Genomic DNA, 15084 nt, shown 5'->3' on the forward strand with positions numbered 1-15084 from the left:
GCACGGAAGACTGAGGATTCCACGTGCTGCAAGTAAGAATCTGAGCAACTAAATTAATTAATTAATTAAAAAAAAAAACCCACTGGATTCTAAATCATATCACTCCCATGCTTTCCATTCCACTAAGAGTACATGTTTTACACTGGCCTGCAAGGCCCCGAGTGAACTATTCTTGTCCACTTCTGCCACTGTTTTTTCTCAAAAACGAGTTACACACATTTCACTTCAGGGCCTTTGCATTTGCTGTCCCCTCTTCCTGGAATGCTTTGCCCCAGATATCCCGTCTCATGGTGCTGGCGTAACAGGAAGAGGACTATCTGGGTTCTCACGCTAGTCTTGGAATAAGGAGTCAGGGAGGTGAACCATTTCTCTCTCTTACCCTGAAAGCCCAGGTCTTCCCAGTGGTCTCCGTGGAGGGCACAGTCAAACTTGGAGCCAGTCAGCTTCTTATAGATGGTCTGCAGGACTCGGCCGTGCATGGGGTCTTGGCTATCCAGGCCACCTGCCCCAAAACACACGCATGCTCTGCTGGATTGGCCCTCAGGGAAGGACTGAGTGCTTCCCAGAGAACGTACAGCCAAGACAGACCCGGCCTGGATGCCCACACCCGGCCCTCCCCACAACATGGTGAATGCAAGAGCCTCGGTTTAGTCTCAGCCACAGGATGGACAAACCGTTCTCTCTGCCTTGCGGCCGTGCACTCACACTGAGCAATGGTCAAGACCAAGTCCCTTTCTTCACGGAGGCCCTGGTGGAGCTTCGGAGGCCCGAAGAGGTAGTGCCGGAGGGCAGCGAGCCCGGTCCTTCGGATGGTGGGCTGGATTCTTTTCTGGGGAGAAAGGTGCAGGAGTGGGCAGAGTGCTGAGTTCACTTGCTTTCATGAACTTACCATGAGGATCAGTACAGGACTGGTCTTGTAGAAACGAATAGTTCCCAACTAACTGGCTGGCCTCTGAGCCAGGGAAACAGGGCAGAAGCTGTGAAGCATCTGCTATTAATAAATCCCCAGGGGACTTCCCTGGCGGTTCAGTGGTTAGAACTTCACCTTCCGTTGCAGGGGGTGCGGGTCCTGGTTTGGGTGTTTGAGCCCTAGTTGGACAGCTAAGATCCCACATGCCTCCAAGCCAAAAAACCAAAACATAAAACAGAAGCAATATTGTAACAAATTCAATAAAGATTAAAAAAGAAAAAAATCTCCAGGGACAGGTTCTTCCAGCTCTCAGGTTCTTTGTAACCAGAAAGAGATGTCCCTAAGCCCAGATCTAATCAGCCTGTATTTAGCTTGTATCAGTCAGTATTTAGCCTCTGGGCTTTTCCAGAAATGGCTCTGTCACTGACTTCCAAGGAAGCTAGAGGGGACTGGCCATGGGGACTGGCATCTGATAGACAGACAGACACACAGATGCCAGGCCAAGTCTCCCAGCAGGGCTGCTTCCACCCTTTGTTATGTCTGTGTTTGTCTCTCTCTAACAGCCCTCTCAACTTCCAGGATACGACAGTGGGTGAGAAGGGGAGTCTAGGGCACTTTCTTGGAGCTGGATACCCGAGGGGTAGCTGGAACCTTCTGTCCACACCACGGCAGCACTGGCTGCACCAGCTTCTGCTGATGCCTCCGTGTTCAGAGCCATGCTGCAGGGCTTAGGGTACTCGGATTTCAGCAGGTTCCAGCCCTCTGGGATCAGTCTGCTTCCTATCTTCAGCCTCTCTCTTCAAGCCAGGCTTTAGGTTGAACATTTGAATTCACAGTCCTCTAAACTTACCACCCGGAGAAGGCAATGGCACCCCACTCCGGTACTCTTGCCTGGCAAATCCCATGGACGGAGGAGCCTGGTGGGCTGCAGTCCATGGGGTCGCTAAGAGTCGGACATGACTGAGCAACTTCACTTTCACTTTTCACTTTCATGCATTGGAGAAGGAAATGGCAAGCCACTCCAGTGTTCTTGCCTGGGGAATCCCAGGGAAGGGGGAGCCTGGTGGGCTGCCATCTATGGGGTTGCACAACGTTGGACACGACTGAAGCAACTTAGCAGCAGCAGCAGCAAACTTACCACTAGGCACTCAAGATGTCTGCCAGCTTTTCATTTCCTCAGCACTCTTTTTCCAACCCCACATACTTTTTAAATTCCCAAAGAGCTTCTAGTTCCTCTAGGATATGGAAAATTTTCCTGTATTGGCCATGAATCACTCAGCTCTCTGGACAGGCTACCCTGCTTCCTAGCATCTGATTCCAGACCCCCCCATCCCTAGGATGGGAGAGTGGGCAGCAGCTCCAAGGACCCCCATAAGACAGGACCACTAGAGCTCCGGGGACACAGTCCCTGAGACCGCATGACACCTGGGTCCTCAGCCACCTGTGATTCTGTACCCTGAGATTTCTCAGTTGGGAAAGAGCCCTCAACTGGAAGCTTCCCTCTTGCCTGCCCAGTGTCCTATCCTCTGCTTAGTCACTCAGTCGTGTCCAACTCTTTGCAACTCCATGGACTGTAGTCCGCTAGGCTCCTCTGTCCACGTGGATACTCCAGGCAAGAATACTAGAGTGGGTTGCCATGCCCTTCTCCAGGGGATCTTCCCGTGGCCTATCCTGATGGGGTAGAAACCTGGCTTGGGGGAAGAAAGCACTTTCTTTGCTCAAGACCCCAGTGCCCCCCTGGTGTCATACCTTGAAGGAGGAGAGGTCCACTGTCTGGAAATGCTGCAGGGCCTCACTGAAGGAGATGAGCTGCCCAGGCTGGTCCATGCTGGCCCGGCTCCCTGGGGCAAAAGGGAAGACACTCCAAGACTTGTGACAGGAGCCACTCTATCAGCAAACATGTACCAAGGGCCTTCTGGTTGTCACCTCTAAGCCCAGCACAGGCTTCCAGCTGTCAGTGTCAGACACCTACAGCTACAACCAACCCGGTGTCAGGGGGCTGGTGTTATTCACAGTGCGGACTCCCTTTCAGAGCTGGCTGGGTGGAGGTGGGCCAGGCTGAGCCCTGCAGAGTAGAAGCTGATCTGTTGGAGCCCCCATGTCCATTCATCCATGAGTGGGGTGCGTCACTGCCTGGAGGAGATAGCTACACAGAAGCTTGCGACAGGTCTGTCTAGGGGCCTTTCCCAGTTTCTACTTCGCCTTCTCATGCCCTGGAGATGAATGATCTCTCCTCCAGCCTTTGCTCCAGGGAATTAACTCATCAACCAGCAGTTCAGGTGACAGCTGATACAGCCCTTGAAATGTCTCTCCAGGTGCTTAAGTGGGGCTCAGGCTAGATTTAGGTCTCAGTTCTCCCCTCCCACAGCTCCACCCAAACCTCCCAAAGGAATGAGACACAGTTCTGACAGCCCCCAGTGCCTTCCAGCAGACAGCTTCAACCTCCATCTCCAGAGATTTCCTTGTACAGTGAACCATCTGCTCAATCTGATGCAGGGGTCCTGGCTGCCCAGCTCTATCCTCTGCCCAACCTCATCACCCTGCAGAAGCTGACCCTGACCATGGTCCTCCTCATCTTCTCTCAGACCCCGTGGCATTCATCTCCCTTTCCTCCAGAGGTTGGAGGGCATCACCTTTGAATTGGGAAAAGAGATTTTATTCTATGTCACATATCAAAAATGAGAACACTCAGGAATTCTGTCTCCTAATCCCAAAGAGAGCATCAGCCTCGTGGGTGGACAGTGCCTTTAGTGGCAGCAGGCTATATGGAGAGGGTGCCATTCCTCTAGTTACCTGTCTCTGGGTGGATGCTCTCCACAGCTTCCCATTCTTCTTGGGCTTGGAGGACTTCTGTACTCACAACTGTAATAGTGAGACAAGGACATCCCCTGAGATCTGTATGTCTGGATCACTGTCGTAGCCCCTGGTCTTATCTGCCTGTCTTGCCAAACAGCTGCCAAAGTGAGCTTTCAAAAAGGCCAGACCTGCCAGCCCGCTGCACGGAACCCTCTATGGATTCTTCGTAATTCTCACAATGAAACCCCAACCCACCTTCAGCTCCAACCCCTCCTGGTGCAGCTCCATCTCAGCATGCAGCCAACTCCAGCACCACCCTCCCCTGGCACCTTCTTCAACCTCTGGAATCTGCTTTTAGGAGCAGCACCATGAGAGTCCCCGACACCCCGTTCTTGTCACAGTGTGGTAACTGTCCTGCCCGCTGCACTGGGAGCTACAGGAGGGCAGGGTTCTTGGGGTTCAATGGGTGCACCATGAATGTTTTTGTTGCTGTTTTTGGCCACGCCAGCTGGCATGTGGGATCTTAGTTCTCCAATTACCTGTGATCAAACCTGTGCCCCTTGCAGTGGAAGTATGGAGTCCTAACCACTGGACCACCAAGAAAGTCCTCATAATGAATGTTTGAGGAATGAATGAAAAGCACAATGAAAGGAGGGGGAACAGAAGGAAAAAAGAGCCGCAGGACAGGCTCTCTATAATCCCTGCACAGCCCTTTACTCCACACCACAGCTGCCACTCTCCGGGCCGAATTCTGGTGTCATGGCTGTCACTGGCTTTTCCCCTTTGCTAAAGAGGACACAGGCAAACAGTGGGGAGGATGCGGAGGCTTCTGTTCAAACCAAACTGGTGAGCCTTCCAGCCCGGATAGTGTAAGCAAGTTAGGACAGCTCCCCTCTGCCTTGCAACCAGAGCTGAGGAATTTCTGTGACAGTGAACTGCTTTGGAAGTACACTTGCAAAAGGGCTTCCCTAGTGGCTCAGACGGCAAAGAATCCACCTGCAATGCAGGAGACCTGGGTTTGACCCCTGGGTTGGGAAGATCCCCTGAAGAAGGGAATGGCAACCCACTCCAGTATTCTTGCCTGGAGAATCCCATGGATAGAGGAATCTGGTGGGCTACAGTGTATAGGGCGTAGAGTCAGACATGACTGAGCGACCAATACACACTTGGAAAATTAAAGAAAAACCTACCCCAAACTCAAAACACTAATGGATAATGAGGCTGAGGAGGCTGCTGGGGAGCAGGAGGGGACCACAGTGAAAGCACCCTGTAGAGACAAATGGCTTGTGAACTTTTTAGCTCACTCACGAGCTGTGCTTCTTCAGGCAAGCTACTCAACCATCTGTAATCACTCTTGAGATTACTATGAGAACAGAGTCTAGGGGAGCACGTGGCCCAAGGTCACTTGCTCAGTACACCTCAGCTAGCATGGCCGACACAGTTGTGGACTCAGGTCTAGCAGGATTGTGGATGGTGGTAGCAGATGAGATGGATCTGGACTCTTGCCAGTCCTTGCCTGGGGCAGCAGATGGTATAACAGGGCTTCCAAACTAGGTAACTTCAAGAGAACACAGGATATTCGACCCGGGACCATGAGAAAAATAAAGACTTATGTCCAGCACGCTGGACCCTCGGCAAGTGAGCTACAACGACAAAGGGGTTGAACAAGAAAGAGTGGAATGGCAGCCATGGAAGCTTATCAGGATGATAAGAGTTCCCCCACCCTTCACCCCTCATCTACATCCAGCCTCACTGAGCCGTTAACCTTCAGATCATCACAATGCAATTAATCTTTTACCCTATGCATCCTTGCCTATAAACAAGTTGGTCAAAGGCTGTGCACCAGGAGTAGGAACCTCATGGGCAAGGGTGTGGGAGTTTACTGTGATAGGAATGCAACTAAGAGGAAGCACACGGACTCAAGGGGCAACTTCAATCTGGTGCCCGAACTAGAGACAAACACCCAACCCGTGTAAGAGCATATTGCTCCTTTCCTAGTTCTTTTAGGACTCAGGGAGATGACTCCCACCTCTGCACACAATCCTGACGTAAATACTGTTTTCCCCACACGAACAGAAAGGCATGGAGCCAAAACCCAAATCTCCAGGAAGACAAAGCCAGTTCACGTTAGTATGGCTCTTTATCATTTTTCCTTTTGTCAATTACCTCTTTTACTTAAGCCCTTTTCTCTTTATTCACACAGTAAACGGCACTACTGATTTAGTCAGCCTATTAATTTAAATTAGCTGAGTGCAGTCTGGAAAAAAAATGTAATTGTTCAAACACGTATGTACGCATACTCAGTCATATCCAACTCTTTGTGACCTCAAGGACTGTAGCCTGCCAGTCTCCTCTGTCCATGGAACCTTCCAGGAAAGAATATTGGAGTGGGTTGCCATTTCCTTCTCCGGGGGATCTTTCTGACTCAGGGATCGAACCTCAGTGTCCTGAGTCTCCTGCATTGACAGGTGGATTCTTTACCACTTTACCACCTGGGAAGTCCAGTGTCATTGTTCAATATGATCAAAAATATCTGGCACATAACTGCCAGTTGTACTGAAACAGAAGATAGTTTGGCATTTGAGGCAACATCTCTAATCAATGTTAGGTTTGCCAACACGTGGTAAAGACAAAATTCAATTAAAAGAAACTTTATAGGGACTTCCCTGGCCATCGTAGTGATTGAGACTTTGTCTTCCAACACAAAGGGTGTGGGTCGGAGCCCGGGTTGGGGAGCCAAGATTCCACATGCCCGAAGGCCAAAAAAATCAAAAACATAAAACAGAAGCAATGTTGTAACAAATTTAATATCCACGAGGTAGGGCAGTGGAGGGAGATTCAAAAGGGAGGGGATATATGTATACTTGTGACTGATTCATGTTGTTTGTGGCAGAAACACAACACTGCAAAGTAATAATTCTCCAATTAAAAATAAAATTTAAAAAATGGTTCTCTTAAAAAAAAAAGAAACTTCTGAAACCTTCAAATAATTTTTCTATACTGGAATATTTTTAATAGACTCCCATATTCTTGGAGATTACACATTGAGTTTGCAAGATTTTAAGATAACAAAACACACCAGTGAGTGCTCACTATGATTCTGTGTGCTAAGCACTTTCCATTATCTTGTTTATTCCTTATAAAATTTATATCATACAGGTTCTGATATAACCCCGGTTTTACGGATAAGTAAAGTGAGGGTTAGAAAGATTAAGTTCCTCGCTCTGGGTCATGGAGCTGGTGGGTGAAAGAGCCAAGACTTAAGCCAGAGACGTGTGACTCCAGAAGTGGTCCTTCTGAAATGGTGGAGTGTGCTTCCTTGTGCCTTATATTAGCAGGCAGAGTGAGCTTTAAATAGAGTATGGGAAGCGCCATGTCAAGCAGGTAAAACAAGATTAACTTTTCAAAGCCTTTTCATCTACTCTGTATCATTTCAGTATCACAACATCCTTTAGAGCACAAAGGAGATACTGATATCTCCACTGTAGACAGAGAGATAGTATAATTTCCCCAAAAGGCAAATAAGTCACTAGCAGGGCTTTGGGGACCAAGTTAGAACTCAGGTCTCTCAGGACTTCCCTGGCAGTCCAGTGGTTAAGACTTCACCTTCCAAAGCAGAGGGTGTGTGTGGGTTTTATCCTTGGTTGGGGAGCTAAGATCCCACATGCACTGCAGCCAGAAAACCAAAACATGCGACAGAAGCAATACTGTAACACATTGAATAAGAGACTTTAAAAATGATCCACATGAAAAAAAAAAAAAAAACCCTTAAAAAAGAAAGAATGAACTCAGGTCTCTTGACTCCTAATCCAGTGTCAGTTCTAATTTCCCTTGAAGAAGGATAAATCTATAAAATTCTATAGGAAAAGTAGTGAGAGAAATTCAAGGAAGAAAAGGAAAGACCCATGAGCTCTGCCTTGAGTCCCACCCAGGCTCTGCGGGCCCTGAAGGGGACCTTACCACGGGGCTCCCAGCCGTTCGCCTCTGCTGTCAGGGCCTGGAGGACGCTGTGGTTCTTCAACTCTGAGATCTGTAGGGGCAGGTGACCTTCAGTGTGAGGGCAGAGTCCAAGTCCTCCTACCCACACAAATACATACTGCCCACTGTACCAAATATTCTTGAAACTGGAGGCCATTAGAATCTGTCTTCCCAGATGGGTTGGTTAAAGCCAATCTCAATGAGTGCATGCTCAGTCACTCAGTTGTGTCCGACTCTTTGAGACCCCACAGACTGTAGCCTGCCAGGCTCCTCTGTCCATGGAATTTTCCAGGCAAGAATACTGGAGTGGGTTGCTGTTTCCTCCTCCAAGGGATCTTCCCTACCCAGGGATTTAACCCACTCCTTCATTGACAGCTGGGTTCTTTACCACTGAGCCACCTGGGAAGCCCAATCTTAATGAGAGGTACCTGGAAAATACCAACTATGATGGAGAAGTTGGGCAATGTAGGGACAAGTATATGCCCTCCTTGAAGAGTAAATGGATAAAAATCTACTCAACTGAGATAGCGGTGAGCTGTTGACATCCCCACTGCACTTTATATTCTGCTTCATTACAACAATTTTCTGATTAGGCAGAGATTGTTTTGCATGTCTATTCCCACTCCTACCCCCAAAGTATGTACTACTGGAGGGCAAGGTCTGTGCCATCCTGTGTCCCGGCACCTGGCACCCCATAGCGGCATGTTACACGAACATCTACTGACAGAAGACACGGGGCTGTGGGCAGTACGTACAGAAATTCCTCTGAAAGCCAGAAGAGTACTGCTGTCCTTGTCACATGGTGGAGAGGACCCAGCAGACACACTTTCAACCTGCAAGGCAAACGAGTCAGTCTCTCAGGCACATATCAGTCCCCCAGAGATGAAAGCTTGAACAGCACACCCTTTCCCTTAACACACACACAATGGATTAACCCTGGAGAAGTCAACTACAGGTAATACTGTAATGACAACTCCTGTTTAACCTGGTCTGCAAAAAGCTTAATGTTAATATACTCTCATACAGACTTCTTGGCCACATTCAAAGTCTCAGGGCTCTGAGTAAGTAAAGTTGAGTAAGGCGGTTTCCTCATGTTCTGCTCAGCCAAATCTTTCCCCTGCTAGAGCTTAAAAACTACCCAGCAAACCTTCTGCAACTCATATCAAAACACAAGGCTAATTTTCCTGTCTTTGGTGTTTAGTTGCTAAGTTGTGTCTGACTCTTTGCAACTCCATGGACTGTAGCCCACTCGGCTCCTCTGTCCATGGGATTTCCCAGGCAAGAATATTGGAGTGGGTTGCAATTTCCTTCTCCAGGGGATCTTCCCGACCCAGGGATCAAACCCAGGTCTCCCACATTGCAGGCAAATTCTTTACTACTGAGCCACCTGGGAAGCCCTAATGCTCTTAATGTTAAAAAATGAAATAAAATCCTACAAGTCAGTAAGAGGAAAAAAAAAAAGAAAGAAACCAGTAAAAAATGGGCATGGATGTAGATGGTCTGCATAAAAGGAAACACAAACAGTTCTTAAACATGTAAAGAAACGCTCAACCTTACTCATAACAAGAGAAATGTCAACTAAAATCAACTACAACTACTCCTGAAATAACATTTTTCACTTACCTTGTTATCAAAGATCAAAAAACGTGGTAACACCATGCTGGCTAAAGGACCAAGAGCTGTAGACACTGGAGAGTGAATTGTTACCACCTCTCCAGCTTGATAATATCTGACACGATCATGTATGCTGTGTCTATTTGGGGCCTGCAACTGCATTTGAGGAATTTATCTAATATATATACTCATCCGTGTGCAAAATGACATGCTTACAGTGTTACTCATGGCTTTGTTCGTCTGTTTTTGTTCGTTTGTTTTGGCTGCACTGGGTCTCTGTTGCCATGCCCTCTCTAGCTGTGGTTCGAGGGCTTCTCGCTGCGGTGGCTTCTCTCGTTGTGGAGCACGAGCTCTAGGGCACATGGGCTCTAGTAGCTGTGGCACACGGGCTTAGCTGCCCCCGTGGCATGTGGGATCTTCCTGGACCAGGGATCGAACCCATGTCCCCTGCATTGGCGGGCAGATTCTTAACCACTAGACCATGAAGGAAATCCATGGTAGTACTGTTTATAAAAGCAAAAGGCTAAAAATACTCTGAATGTCCACTGATGGACTTCTTACTTTATTTTACTTTATTTATAACCCTCCCACCCGCTGTTTCACCGAGATGTAATTGACATACATCACTGTGTAAGAGGCAAGGTGCACAGCATGATTGGACTTATATACGTTATGAAATGATGACCAGGATAGGTTTAGTGATCATCCATCATCATCTATTGGTACTACATCAACAAACAAACAAAACATTTTTTTCCTTGTGATGAGAACTCTTAGGATTTATTCTAACTTTCATTCTAACATACAGCAGTGTTACCTTTATCATATTGTACATTATATTCCTAGTAGTTATTTATCTTCCAACTGAAAGTTGGCACCTTTTCACTATCTAATCCCCCTTCTCTCATTCCCCTATCTCTGGTAGCCACAAATCTAATCTCTTTTTCTACAAGTTTGTTTTTGAGTTATAATTCACTTACAACATGATGTTAGTTTCTAGCGCACAACACAGTGATTTGATATTTCTATACATTTCAAAATGATCATCGTGATAAAGCTAGTTGTCACTAGTGAACTAATTTTAAATAAATTAAAGCATATCCACTTAATGGGATCCTATACAGCCATTTAAAAAAAAGAGTAAGAAAGTACTTTATAAATGATTTGGAACAATCTTCATGATATTACTATATTAAGTGAAAAAGCAAAGGGCAGAGTATACTTTATCATTGGATTTTCTAAAAAAAAAAAAAAAAAAACCCCACATAAATATATTTGCTTGTCTTTATAAAGACTATTTCCAGAATTATAGTCTTCCAGGAAGTACTAACTTTGCCTCAGCAGGAAAACAGGGTGGCTGGGGAACAAGAGTGGAAGATATTCACTATATGTACATCCTCATACTTTTGGATTTTGAACCATGTGCAGTATTATTTTCTCTAAGGCAGATAAAAGAAAAATAATAATAATTAAGGGAAAATAACTAACAAAGGTATCATTGTTATATCAAGGCCCTGGAATCCCAGACTGTCCTGTTACTCTAATCCCGCTTACATATTTTTGCCAACTAACACTCCTTAGACACAACTTTGATTTTTTGACTTCTTTTTGCCTTCATTTTTGCCAGAAGAATGAACCCATAAACACACCACAGCAGAGCTACTCCTCCACAACTGGCCTCCTGATGTCTAAGCACCATTATTTCCCACTTAGCTAAAGTGAACACACTGCTGCAATTCCTCTCACCTCCAGCCCTTGGGTCATGTGGTCTCACTCCACCTCCACCTTCTCAGTGTTTTCTGGGCCCTTCAAGATCAGTTCCATCTCCTCAGGGTGGCTGAGCTACAGTGGTTTCCTGCAGTTATGAGGGTTTCCTCAGATCTCTAAGTCCCATAGCCCCTCTGTATGTGGCACAAGGTCCTCTGCAAAAGACCTGTCTCCCCAGTCAGACTCTTCTTGTATACTTGTTTTATATTTCTCAGATCATCTGCACAGGACTAGGCTCAAGATGGGCTTCTCTGGTGGCTCAGACAGTAAAGAATCCGCCTGCAATGCAGGTGACCAGGATTCAATCCCTCGGTCAGAAAGATCCCCTGGAGAAGGGGATGGCTACCTACTCCAGTATTCTTGCCTGGGAAATTCCATGGACAGAGGAGCCTGGTGTACTACAGTGCATGGGGTCACAAACAGTCAGACACACTCACAGGCTCAAGATACGTTCTCAATGATATCTGGTGATTCACCGTGTTGCACAACTCCCTGTAGAAGTCTGTGTGCTCAGGACTCATTGCATCCTTCTCTCCCCTCTAGTATCCAAAGATAAATGTTCTCTGGAAGAACAGTTCATCTGTCTCAGGACAGTGAAGAAAACCTCCCTGGACTCCCAAAGCACAGGCTTTGTCCCCATTCTGGCCACTGCACCCCAAAGGCTGCATTTAAGACCATTTCTGGGTAAGGTAGGGAGAAAGATGGGGAATACAGGGTAAGCTGCCAGGCTTACACATATCCACATGGAACCAGGGATCCTGAGGATAAACAGGTCAAAATGGGTATTAGAGAGAAAGGGCCAGTAAACAACCCAAACTGATTGAAATACATATTTCCTGGGAGATTCCGATTGAAACTTTTCTCCCACCCAAGCAAATCCAAACCCAAATCCTATAACCTACTTAGAAAGCAAACCATTGGGAAAGGCAATTGATCCAGAAGTAACTAAGAGCTTCTTCTAAAAGAATAAGAGAACTGCAAAGAGAATTTTTCCTACACATTTCTAAAGGTCCACACCCTCTTGATATATGCTCTCTCTTATTATTATTAACAATACATCCCATACCAACACCTTCTTTCCCAAATGGATATGCTTGCTTACCTGTCCATCTCTTAATTCTTTCTCATGGAAAGAGTGAGAGTTTTCATTCATGACTCAAACTCATTTGTTCAAGTGACTTTTGTCCTTGGGCTCAGAAAGGAGTTTAACAAGGTCTGAGATTAGAAGCTATGGGGAGAGCCTGGGATTTGACTGTTCTACCGTTGCCCTCCTTCTTGGCAGTCGTTCAGACTAAGAACAAGAAAACAGTCCCTGTGTGCCATCACCAGGGTGGAGGTTTCTGTGAGTCCTGAAAGAAGTCCTTGAGGACACACTCTGGAGTCTCAGCCCTGAAAAAAAAAAAAAAAAGATTAAAGAAGAAAACTAGTTTCATCATTCAGTTATGCCTCTGACTTGAAAAATCTTCAAACAGGTACTTCCCTGGTGGTCCAGTGGTTGGGACTCTGCTCTTCAAATGCAGGAGGCACTGGTTTGATCCCTGGTTAGGGAACTAAGGTCCCACATGCCACGATCTGTGGCCAAATAAATAAATAAAAATAAAATGATTATGGGATTTTAAATCATTAAAAAAAAAATCTTCAAGCAGCTGTAAACATATTCCGAATAAACATGCTGCCTTAGTGAATGCCTGCCTCTTACTATCCATGTAACGGGACAGAAAGAAGGGGTCCCTGCGGGAGTTTAAGGGCTGGCTTCTCAGTGTCCAGGAGGCAGCACCACTGTAAGTGGTAGGGATCTGTTTTTCTGTTTGCTTTTTAAATTATTCTTAATTGGTGGATAACTGCTTTACAGGGATCTGTTTTTGACAATGAAGTTACTGAGATCTGGGAAATTATCTAAAAGTGAAAGTGTTAGTCGCTTAGTCTTGTCCATCCCTTTGTGACCCCACGGGCTGTAGCTTGTAGGTTCCTCTGTCCATGGAATTCTCCAGGCAAGAATACTGAAGTGGGCAGCCCTTCCCTCCTCCAGGGGATCTTCCAGACCCAGGGATTAAACCCAGGCCTCCTGAATTACAGGCAGATTCTTTACTGTCAGAGCCACCAGGAAAGTCAACGTGTCTCAAAAGGGTGAGGATAATTTAGGGTGACACATTGGTGGGTGGTCTTAGCTGAAGTGTTCAGGCTTTACTCAGGTCTCAGACCTGGCAGGGCCTAACAGTCAATTTGGTTCCTATGGTGGTATTAACAGAAACTCAAAATGCAACGCAATGCCTCCCCTTCCTCAGTGAGCAGCAGTACTGTACATCTGGCAGCTTCCTGGCCACTGAAGCTAACTCTAAGTATTTCTGCCCATGAGTCCACCTCAGGAAGTGATTTGGGCAGGTCCACACCTCACCATGGGAGAAGTGGACATCATGAGTGCCTGTCACAACAAGAATCTGGGTAAGTGGGCAGGTGATGGATAGTATACCTCACAGACTTGGTTTACCTTTTTTTTTGGCTGCACTGTGTGGCTTGCAGAATCTTAATTCCTCAACCAGGGATTGAACCCCGGCCCTCTGCAGTGAAAGCATGGAGTCCTAACCACTGGACCACCAGAGAATTCCCCAGTTGACTAAGAAAGGCTGACTAAGAAAGAAAGGTGGCATTGCTCTGAGGTCAGCCCTTCAGAGAACACAATCTGGGTTCCCTACAAACTGGAGGCCAGTAACAAGATGGACTCTTTGTCAGGAAGCTGGATGCACTGACTGTTCCTAACACCAAGAGCCAGAATACCTCCTGATTGCTGGACTGGACACCTGGCTCACTGTAACACGGGGAGGGCAGTGCCCCCCACTTATAGCAGCTCAGGAACCAACTCTCTGTGTGTCCTCTGGCGCCTCAGCATCTGCCTCCCTTTCCACTCCTTGCCCCTTGACCTTCTCAAGTGTTCTGCATATGACAAAACACACATCGACCAACCTTGGGAAGATGATTGGCAGGTATGGCGACCCCGAGCTCAGGGAGGCTCTTCTATTACTGGGCTTGAATTGAATCCAGCAGTGTTGAATCATGACCAGCTTTACATGCCTGCTAGTGCTCAGTTCTGGCTGGAGCCCTGCCAGGACTCCATGAGGGACATTCACGATCTGTATTAGAGAAAGAAATGAGCAGAAACTGTCAAACGAGCAAGTACTAGAAGTTATAACGTCACTCCTAATATTAGGGAAGTTCCTTATGGCTGGGCCTGAGGAAATGGCCTGCCTATAAAGACGGATCCTTTTGAAATTAAGTATTTATGGTGCACCTACTGTATTTTGGAAGTAGGGGCTACCCTAGTGGTCAGTGGCTAAGACTCCATGCTCCCAGTGCAGCCAGCTTGGGTTCAATCATTAGCCAGAGAACTAGATCTCACACGCTGCAACCAAGAGTTTGAATGCCACAACTAAAGAACATGCATGTGGCAACTAAGACCTGGAACAGCCAAATAAATAAATAATTTTTAAAAATCGAAATGTAGTTGATTTACAATGTGGTGTTATTTTCTGGTCTATAGCAAAGTGATTCAGATACATAACACATATATGGGCTTCCCAGGTAGCACTAGTGGTAAAGAATCTGCCTGGCGATGCAGGAGATGCAAGAGGCACCGGTTTGATGCTGTGGGTGGGGAAGAGCCACTGGTGCAGTAAATGGCAACCTGCTCCAGTATTCTTGCCTGGAAAATTCCATGGACAGAAGAACCTGGCGGGCTACAGTCTATGGGGTCACAAAGACTCAGACACAACTGAGTGTATCTACCTATCTATCTACATAACTGAATATATTCTTTTCCCGATTCTTTTCCATTACAGATTATTCAGTTCAGTTCACTTGCTCAGTCGTGTCCGACTCTTTGTGACTCCATGCACTGCAGCACACCAGGCTTCCCTGTTCATCATCAAATCCCGGAACCTCCTCAAACTTTTGTCCATAGAGTCGGTGATGCCATCTAACCATCTCATCCTCTGTTAGTACAAGATACTAAATATAGCTCCCTG

General features: G+C 46.6%; 1 protein-coding gene across 1 annotated transcript in view; it reads right to left on the reverse strand.

Moving 5' to 3' along the window:
- Positions 1-15084, reverse strand: part of ELMOD3 (ELMO domain containing 3) — a 33514-nt gene that overhangs the window by 18017 nt on the left and 413 nt on the right. The window contains exons 2-9 of the mRNA XM_055540364.1: positions 14027-14193; positions 12168-12454; positions 8440-8517; positions 7667-7736; positions 3704-3772; positions 2660-2751; positions 706-829; positions 380-502 (exon numbers count right to left, since the gene is read on the reverse strand). Coding sequence (XP_055396339.1) covers positions 380-502; positions 706-829; positions 2660-2751; positions 3704-3772; positions 7667-7736; positions 8440-8517; positions 12168-12218 — 607 coding nt within the window. The 5' untranslated portion in view covers positions 12219-12454; positions 14027-14193. The remainder of the gene's footprint in view (positions 1-379; positions 503-705; positions 830-2659; positions 2752-3703; positions 3773-7666; positions 7737-8439; positions 8518-12167; positions 12455-14026; positions 14194-15084) is intronic.

This window comes from Bubalus kerabau, chromosome 11, assembly GCF_029407905.1.
Source record: "Bubalus kerabau isolate K-KA32 ecotype Philippines breed swamp buffalo chromosome 11, PCC_UOA_SB_1v2, whole genome shotgun sequence".
Taxonomy (NCBI): domain Eukaryota; kingdom Metazoa; phylum Chordata; class Mammalia; order Artiodactyla; family Bovidae; genus Bubalus; species Bubalus kerabau.